Raw genomic sequence first — 9,132 nt, 5'->3', positions numbered from 1 at the left:
CTGAGTAGTGAGAGTCAGACCCACATTGCCCGAGAGCCACAGCCCGAGAGCAATCGCAGGCCGAGAGCTGGAGCCCAAGCGCTGCCACAGCAGATTCCGGGCAAATCCTATCAGCAATAGCAAGACCGGGAAAACTAAACCAACCTACCAACTCCCTTCTGAGTGAGTTAGCACAGGGGTTAGCGAAGCAGCTAACGCAGGAGTCAGTGAGAGGGTTAGCAAGTGCCAGGAAGTAAACGAGAGAGAGAGAATAAGGGAGAGAGAGTAATGGCTCCCAGACTCCCTCCTCGCCTCTGCCCCGAGCATGACGTACTGTGGAATGAAATACTTATTTGGTCAATTTGGGTCAGGTGCCTGAACTGTGTGACCCCTGCACTGCCTGTAGCGAGACAGCAAGAGCTGAGAACGCAGCTGCAGGATCAGAAGCGGCGAAAGACCTTGAATTCAGTGCAGGCATTGCCCAGTGCCACCTGAGACCTGATCAGTGCTGCTCTCTGCATCCAGGAACAGCTTCACAGCAGCCATGGTAAAGAGAGTTAACTCTTTCCTGGCTGAATCCATCACAGAAATACTCGTAAGAGAGGCTGCACAGACACACAATAAGCTGTGAAGTGCCACACTGTTTTTGTCCCCATCTGCTTGTCTTCACATCAATACCTTACCACCAGTAAGCGTTATCCTCCTGCTATGCCTCCCCACGTAACTGGGATTCCACCCTGGTCCGGAGTCCGCTTTACCTGAATTAATCTTGGACTGCAGCCATTTTTTCATGCACTCCTCGTGAACATACTTCAGACTTCCAGTGCATTTGCATGGCTCTATTAAAAGGTTGTCTGAACTTGCAGAGGCCATCTGACAGATTCTGCATAAGTCACCCTCTTCATCTTCTGAATCTTCTAAAAGCAGACTGAGTGGGAAGGAAGGAACATCACCAAACGCTGCGACACATTTCATGTAAGACCTTATAAAGACAATTCTATTCATCAAACTGTTCCCAAACCTACAAGGATTAAAACTAGTTTCTCTAAAGACAAATTGAGATCACAAGTGACAAAGAACTGAACTGCCTCCTGCGCTGAAGGAAAGCTGCTCTTTAACATCATGGTTACAGAACGTCCCCCCATGTCAAGTCAGGTACATTTCATTATCTCAAAATAACATACTAATTTACCTCTCTTTAATTTTCTGGAGTCTTTCTGGATCTCTTGAAGCAGGTATTTTAGACTTGCCACTCTCTTGTCCATCAGACTGATTCCAGCCAGAGGGAATAATATCTACAGTTATCATAAGATTGTCAGACAGACTGCTTCCTAATGCTGGAGGCACTGCAAAGCGAAAGAGAGAACCAGGCAGCATTCCAGAACTTCTCCTACTGTGGGTTGATTCTGGTGGGGAGGCAGTAGCTCTAGAACTACCAGATACTGCAGATGGTGGTGGTCTGCTAACAGAAGCCCGAGGAGGGCTATCTGATGTGTCAAGAGAGGTCTCCTCACCTGACTCTCTTCTTCTGAAGACATGTTGTGATCTAGCAGATGTATCAGAGGTTGAGATCCTTGTGGATTCATCTCTTCCTTCTCTTCTTCTTCTGGAAAAGAGAGGTGTACATCTGTTCCTCAAAGATGATGATAACCAGGATCCTGAGCTCCTACTTTCAGAGTCTGGTCTGTAACTTTCCCCATCTGAATCAGAGTTATGATTCTGTGATACTCCAGATAAACCCCATCTTCGTCTAAGAAAACTAAATCCCTGAGAAGCTTCAGACGTCTGAAGCCCTGGAACTTCTGGAGTTGCAGCTCCATTACTGCTTGACAGAGCAGAAGCTTGAACTCTTGGGACCACTGATGACCCTTCAGAGCCTACTGATCTTGTGTGCAAGGAGTCTTGGCTAGATCGTCGAGAGAAGAATGTCGATGACATACTAGACGCTAAACGAGACAGCAGCTGTCTGGTCGTGCGCCTCCCTTCACTGTCAGCTGCAGGCTCGTTCAATGACCTCTGCGAAGACAGAACCCTTTCGGAACCACTTGTGGAAGGATTTTCATCCCTAATGGCAGTAAGAGAAAATGCTGGCTGCATGCTCCTCTGGGGAGATTCCAATTCATTTCTCCTTTGTCTTGAAAAATAGCTGGATCTTGAAGAACTCGTGTTGGAGTCTCCGCTGAAAAAGGATGGCTGATGATCAGAAGGCAACTGGTGGCTCACGGACGCATTCAGCCTCAAAGTGCTTAAGGAGTTCTCTTTTGGTCTTGCTCCCTCTGCATATGAAGAGGCAGGCCTGTCTGGAAGATCTGGTGCAGAAAAGCAGAAGAAAATACTATGACAAGATGCTCTAATTACTCCATTCCAGATGGATAACCAGTGGTAATGAAGTGTAAATGCACAAGTTTAGGATTTTGTGATCCTTACCCAAAATTGTTTCAAATTTGGCAGGTAGATTCCAGAGCAACATTAAATTTAAATGTAGTTACCAGAATTGTAAAGTTAAACTGAAACCTAGACTGGTTTCAGTATGGTAAATCCATTTGGAATCTAAACCTTCTAAATCTTCAGAATATCAAGGAATGACACATTTCTAATGTGCCAATATGAAAATTCTGATCACCTGCCACAAGCTGGGTTAAGAACAGCACCTGAAATATAACCAGCGAACTATATACAAGACTATTTCTAACTTAAAAGTCCATTCTGCCTGTAGACTGAGAGACAGGTTAATCAAAATTTCGCCAGTGTGGCAGACACCAGAGCACCCAAAACAAATGCATGGCTACAGCCAAGTGTACTCCCCAGAGGTTGCCCTTATTCTTCTCATCATGTGAGCAGCAAGAGCTGCAGTTACAAACACAACCTAAAGGTAGCACAGAATTACTGACTTGTAGTAACAGAGATGGAATAGTCCCTAAATTCAATGTGGATCTGACCATAATAATGTTTGAAAGCAAGAACTCAAAAAGAATACAGAAATACTGTAACCCTACTGTTCCAGCCCAGTACTGTTAGGTAGCTATTGCTTTCACTGAAGAAATGTAACAGCCAAGTTAGTTCACAAGTTCAGCTGCACAATTGTCTTAAAACACGGTCAGATTTAACCATTCTGGATTAGTGATCTCATCTGCTCCCCCAGTTATCTTCATTATCTACAAGCAATTAGATAACAATCACCACACTGCTGTGTCCTCCCCTGCTTTCCAAGTGTACTTTTGATCACCCACTGCCTCCTCGTGGCCTGCAGGTCGAGGGAGGAGATTCTGCCCGTCTACTCCACCCTGGTGAGACCCCACCTGGAGCACTGCATCCAGCTCTGGAGCCCTCAGCACAGGGAAGACATGGACCTGATAAGAGCAGGTCTAGAGGAAGACCATGAAAATGCTCTGAGGGCTGGAGCCCCTCTGCCATGGGGACAGGCTGGGAGAGATGGGGGGTTCAGGCCTCCGCATGGGGTGTTCAGCCCTGAGAAGAGAAAGCTCCAGGGAGACCTTATTGCGGCCTTTCAATATATAAAGGGGGACTCTAAGAAGGATGGGGACGGACTTTTTAACAGGCCCTGTAGTGACAGGACAAGGGCTAACGGGTTTAAACTGAAAAGGGTGGATTCAGACTAGACGGAAGGACAAAACTGCTTACACAGAGGGTGGTAACAGACTGGCACAGGCTGCCCAGGTGGCAGATGCCTCACCCCTGGAAACACTCAGGGTCATGCTGGACAGGGCTCTGAGCCATCTGATCTAGCTGAAGATGTCCCTGCTCATTGCACAGGGGGTGGGACCAGATGACCTTTAAAGGTCCCTGCCAACCCAAACCATTCTGTGATTCTTAGAATATTTTCTGTAAGTACCTCAACACAGTGAGAACTAAGTTCAGTTATTAAATAAACGTAGAGTACAATGACAGTAAAACACTCTTCTGTTAAGGCAAGACTGCAGGATGGAACCTGGAACAGTTTTTATCTTTTCTGCTTATCCTCTATACTAGTGAAAACATTTTTTTTTAAATTTCTGTACATAAAATACCACTCATGCATCTGCAAAAGGTGGCAGATAAGACTAAGGATGAGCTTCCTCCGAAACAGCTCTAAAAGGCCACTGCACTCCAAACAGAAAGTGAAAATGAGTGCACAAGTCCCTGCTAGTCCTCAATCACCACTGAATCAACCTCACCCCTCACATGAATATGCATTCATTCATTTTCATTTTCTGTGGTCTCGCAGTTTTCCCAAATAATCACTCAAGAACCCAAATAGAAAGAGGCTATGCACCACAGCCACCTTCATGAAAACCCTTTCATGAGTCAACTGACATTATTGCTTTTCCCATACTTAAAACACGAGATCGTAAGATGAACAAGAGGCTTAATGACATTTCACACAGTCACAGTGGCAAACACTGATGCCACTTCCTTATGACTGAATGCATCGACAAGCTAGACCACTCACATATCCTTTGACGGGTCAGCCAACACATGCCAAGTGGCCAACCAAGCTGACTGAAAGGGATACCTTAAAACTGAAGAGATCCTTTGGCTTTGTGTTGTGAAGAAAACACTGAAAGAACGCATGAAGAAACTAAAAGGCGCGCAAGCCATGGTTTACAGCTGTCAGCTGTGTAATACATACATGGTGAAGCTGGGAAGTGACTGTTTCTGTAGCTGTGATCCACCAGGTTATTAACAGACAGATCTGTTCTTCTTTCTAACTCTCTTCGTTCTCTCACCAGCTCCGTTCCAAGGGGGCCAAGCATCACTGATGAAGATCTAGGAATCCTACTGTACCTCCAAGAGGAATCTAGAAAGAAAAAAAGTAAATCAATCCCATGCTTCTGTAATCATTTAAAAACCCATTAAAGCTGGTAATTCTGCATGCATTCTGGTTCTACTGTATCAAGGGTGAGTTTAACAATAACACTAAGCTGGTCAAGTGGGCAACTGTTAAACAAGCCAAGAGTAAGTAGCACTCTGCTGATGCCAGCACTTACTTCATCTGGCAATGAGTTAGTTCTGAAAGCTAGTCTGGAAAAAAGGAATCCTTTTGTGAAGAGTCAGACCTAGTACCACTCATACAGGACAGGATGAGGAAGAGAAATAGCATCTTGCATTTTAATGGCAACTAGTTATTAAATATAGCTTCACGATAGGGCAAAAGAGCAGCTTAAGACTCAGTAAAGGCTGCCATTCTACTGACGCTTCTGACATGCTCCTAGAATTCATTTTCAAGAAAGATGGCTGAAGCTTAAATGCACCTTAGACACAACTTAAAGGACCACGACTAATACTGTTCTTGCTCATACTCCAAAGTGAAACACTTCAGTTTAAAAAGGGATCTTGTCTTTTGCTAACCACTCCAACAACTGCATAGGAAACTGTACATACTTCAGTTGCAAGCAAAACTCTTGTTGCAAAAAAGTGTTCTTCAGTGACTCTGAAAAATCCACTCTGGTTTTGTTTTACTGCTAACTTATAAATCCCAGCTGAAGCATTCACTGGTCAGCACTGTGATGACCAACCAGTCTAGAGATGGAAAGACAAATAGTCCTACAACATAATGAAAAGCGTTAATGGTGGTCATTTTATTAGCAGAAAGTAAGAAAGCATCACCGGTACTAGGTCTTAAGCAGGAATTGTTAAGCTTTTATTTGGATGGCTGTGTGGTTCCATAAGGGGATACAAGAAGATGGATCCATTCTCACAAGGGTAATTGGAATGGATCTGATGGCCTGTTTCGAGATATTTCTACAATATTTTCAGTGTAAATTTTTGACCATTATTTCGGGACCTTTAGACTTCCATTAACATATTGTTTAACTTGCATCTATCCAAGTATCACACACTTATTTACAACTGTAATGAAAATCACAGCATGAAAGTGCTCCTAGTGTAGAGTGCTCATTTTTGCCTGGCCTGTAGAAGGAGTTTGGGTGCCACTGAAGAGGCAGCCTTCCTTCCCCGCCCCCCACCAGCAGTGCTGTAACAAGCCCTGACATCCTGCGTCCTGGAACACAGAGCCAAGTAAGGTAAAGGTTTCCTTTCTGCTGACCCTGGCACACGTAGGTTTACCAACACAATCTGACTCACGAAATAACAGCAGCTACACTCATGCATTCCTTGAAATCTTAACCAACTCAGACATATTTGAGCCAGGAAGTTTAGCTTTACTGCAAATGCCATAGGTACAGGTAATAAATGTGAAATGACATGAGTACAACTGAGCTTTCAAAAGACCACGTTAGCAGCATTCTCAGCACTCTGGATACTGCTGTCAGTGTGAGCATACTCTTCTGGTATAGAAGAACAAAACCTGTTCTTCCTAATCAGAAAATTTTCATGTAACTAAGCTCTAGTAATCAACCTCTCACCTGAAAAGGCAGTCAAGCCATTACTTCTCACAGAAGAGGTAGGTGCACAAGACAGCTTAGGTCTCTTCGAGTCACTATCTCGCTGCTGGCTATGCAGTCTTGAATATGGTCCCTGAGTTCTCTCAGACTCGCCATAACAACCCGATGTAAAATGAGAGGAAGAAGATGTAGACTGAAATAACATTTAAAAAAAAAAGTTACAGACAGAATTTTAGATGTCCTTACACTGAAGAAAAGTGCACATCATGTAAGACTCAAAACCATTGAAGAACAGCTTTAAGATGCAAATCCTTTTAATTTAAAGACAGTGTAGGATTTATGCTTGTGCTCTTCATCAGGACTCCCAGGTTTACTTAAGACAGTCCTACCACAAAAGCCGGTTTCTATTATAATCAGCATTATTTTTCCTTTATAGACAGATGTGGTTTACAGGGGGAAATAATATGCCTGCCTTGTAGCATGCTATAAACATGATCAAATACAGCTTAACACATCTCCACGGAAAATAAGTGATAATTTTGCTGTCCGGAAACGGCCCCAACTGGTCAGCTTCATTATGTCATTTAACAGTTTAACTAACCCAGCTTATTTTTTACCAACCAGAAATACACTTAGCTATGAAGTCAGCTCTGGCTTCAGTAAGCTGTTTAGACCAGATGTTTTGATTACATTAAGCTCAAGAGCAACTGAAACAGTTCAGAGTAAAGACAGGGTACAAATGCACTTCCGCAGTGTACAGCACTGAGATAAAACAGCTTGCAAAAACCAGTACAAAAAAAAAGGGATCGCCTATCAAATTACTGGTGTTCTTATTTGGAGCCAAGGCATTTATTTTCTATCTGAAATGTTCTGATTTTCTTTTATGATACAAGAAAGCTGACTTCAATCAAAAAGCTCCATCGAGCTGTTTGTCCTCCCAGAAAGCATCTAAAGCCAAGATCCTTTAAGGATCAACCAAGCTGGACTAGACGTTACAGTTGGGGTTTACGTTAATTTTGTTATATTTTCTATTGAGCTTATGCCACTACTTTTTACTCTTCAAAACTATGAAGAATCTTATCCCATCATAAAAAACAGGCAGGGAGACACAGAAACTAACGTCACAAACCAAGTATGGAGCCAGGTTCATGCTCCTCACGAAGAATCTCTTTAACTTGTTTTAATCATTTGCTATTTGATAAGTGGAAGCTTCAGAGTGTCTTCTGCAATGTTCACTTGCATTAGAACTTAATTTAAGCAAAAAATGAAATTTTCCTTAATTTAGGGAAAAAATGCATCGTTTTGAAAAGTCCACAGCACCAACCTAACTAGGTATGTAGGCTACTTGCTACCACAGTCTCCGTCTGCATTTTGACCCTGTAGCAACACCTGCCATGACTGCCCCGAAGGCCAGCATCTCTGCACCAGTCCCTCCCTCCTGCTCTCTCATCTCCAAGTACCTTCACCTCCCAGTCACAGTAAGAAAACAAACACCTACATAAGGTGAGAGCGCTCTCAAGTCTCCAAACACCCTTCAGTGTGAAAATGAGCAGGGTTTTTCCCTGTTCACTATCTCCCTGCCAAGCCTCGCCACAGTTTACTGCTTTTCTACAGCAACTGAAAGGGTTGTATTGTCACTCTTCAGTGCATCAGCATGGCCAAGCAGCAAACTCCGCGTGGGGTTGGGAAGGCACATACTGGAACCCAGTTTAGACAGTTAGGGCCTGAGCCCTGGGTCCCAGAGCAGGCAACAGCTCTCCGCCCTCACCTTGCCCAGTGTGCTGCACGCAGCACATACGTGAGCATGGTCACACCACGAACTGCTCCTCCACAGTGACACTTTCTGAAGCATGTCTCCCAAGTGGAGATCGGTGACGAGTGGCGTTCCTCAGGGATCGGGATTGGGACCTGTACTGTTTAACAGCTTTGTCAGTGACGTGGATGCTGGCATTGAGTGCACCCTCAGCAAGTTTGCCGATGATACCAAGCTGTGTGGGGCAGTGACACGCTGGAGGGAAGGGATGCCATCCAGAGGGACCTGGACAGGCTGGAGAGGTGGGCCACTGCCAACCTCATGGAGTTCAACAAGGCCAAGGGCAAGGGCCTGCACCTGGGTCGGGGCAATCCCAGCACAAGGACAGGCTGGGTGGAGAGTGGATAGAGAGCAGCTATGAGAAGAAGGATCTGGGCGTACTGGTAGCCGGAAAGCTGAACATGAGCCGGCCGTGTGCGCTGGCAGCCCAGAAAGCCAACCGCACCCGGGGCTGTATCAGAAGTGTGGCCAGCAGGCCCAGGGAGGAGATTCTGCCCCTGTACTCCGCTCTTGTGAGACCCCCCCTGGGGTGCTGCATCCAGCTGTGGAGCCCACATCGGAAGGATATAGACCGATATGAGCGTATCGGTTATATGAGGATATGGAGCGTGTCCAGAGGAGGCCACGAAAATGATCAGAGGGCTGGAGCATCTCTGCTATGATGAAAGGCTATGAGAATTGGGCTTTTTTAGCCTGGAAAAGAGGAGGCTCCGGGAATACCTTACTGCAGCCTTCCAGTACCTGAAGGGGGCTACAAGGAAGCTTGGAGGGGACTTTTTGCTAGGCCCTGTAGTGACAGGACAAGGGGTAACGGGTTTAAATGGAAAGCAAGGAGGTTTAGATTAGATATCAGGAAGAAGTTCTTCACGGAAAAGGTGGTGAAGCACTGGGACAGGTTGCCCAGAGAAGCTGTGGATGCCCCATCCCTGGATGTCTTCAAGGCCAGGCTGGATGAGGCTTGGAGCAACCTGGTCTAGTGGAAGATGTCCCTGCCAA

At 45.1% G+C, this 9,132-nt stretch overlaps 1 protein-coding gene across 1 annotated transcript in view; it reads right to left on the bottom strand.

Annotated features, from left to right (window-relative positions):
* Window positions 1-737: 737 nt before the first annotated feature.
* LOC104509173 (E3 ubiquitin-protein ligase MARCH7-like) overlaps window positions 738-9,132 on the bottom strand; it is a gene marked incomplete at its 3' end in the record, with an annotated part of 13,795 nt that continues 5,400 nt past the window's right edge. The window contains exons 3-6 of the mRNA XM_010151030.1: window positions 6,345-6,516; window positions 4,610-4,777; window positions 1,172-2,288; window positions 738-907 (exon numbers count right to left, since the gene is read on the bottom strand). Coding sequence (XP_010149332.1) covers window positions 738-907; window positions 1,172-2,288; window positions 4,610-4,777; window positions 6,345-6,516 — 1,627 coding nt within the window. The remainder of the gene's footprint in view (window positions 908-1,171; window positions 2,289-4,609; window positions 4,778-6,344; window positions 6,517-9,132) is intronic.

Source organism: Eurypyga helias, unplaced genomic scaffold (genome assembly GCF_000690775.1).
Source record: "Eurypyga helias isolate BGI_N326 unplaced genomic scaffold, ASM69077v1 scaffold47430, whole genome shotgun sequence".
Taxonomy (NCBI): domain Eukaryota; kingdom Metazoa; phylum Chordata; class Aves; order Eurypygiformes; family Eurypygidae; genus Eurypyga; species Eurypyga helias.
Note: the sequence above shows the minus strand (reverse complement) of the source record. Positions and strands in the feature narration are given on the sequence as shown.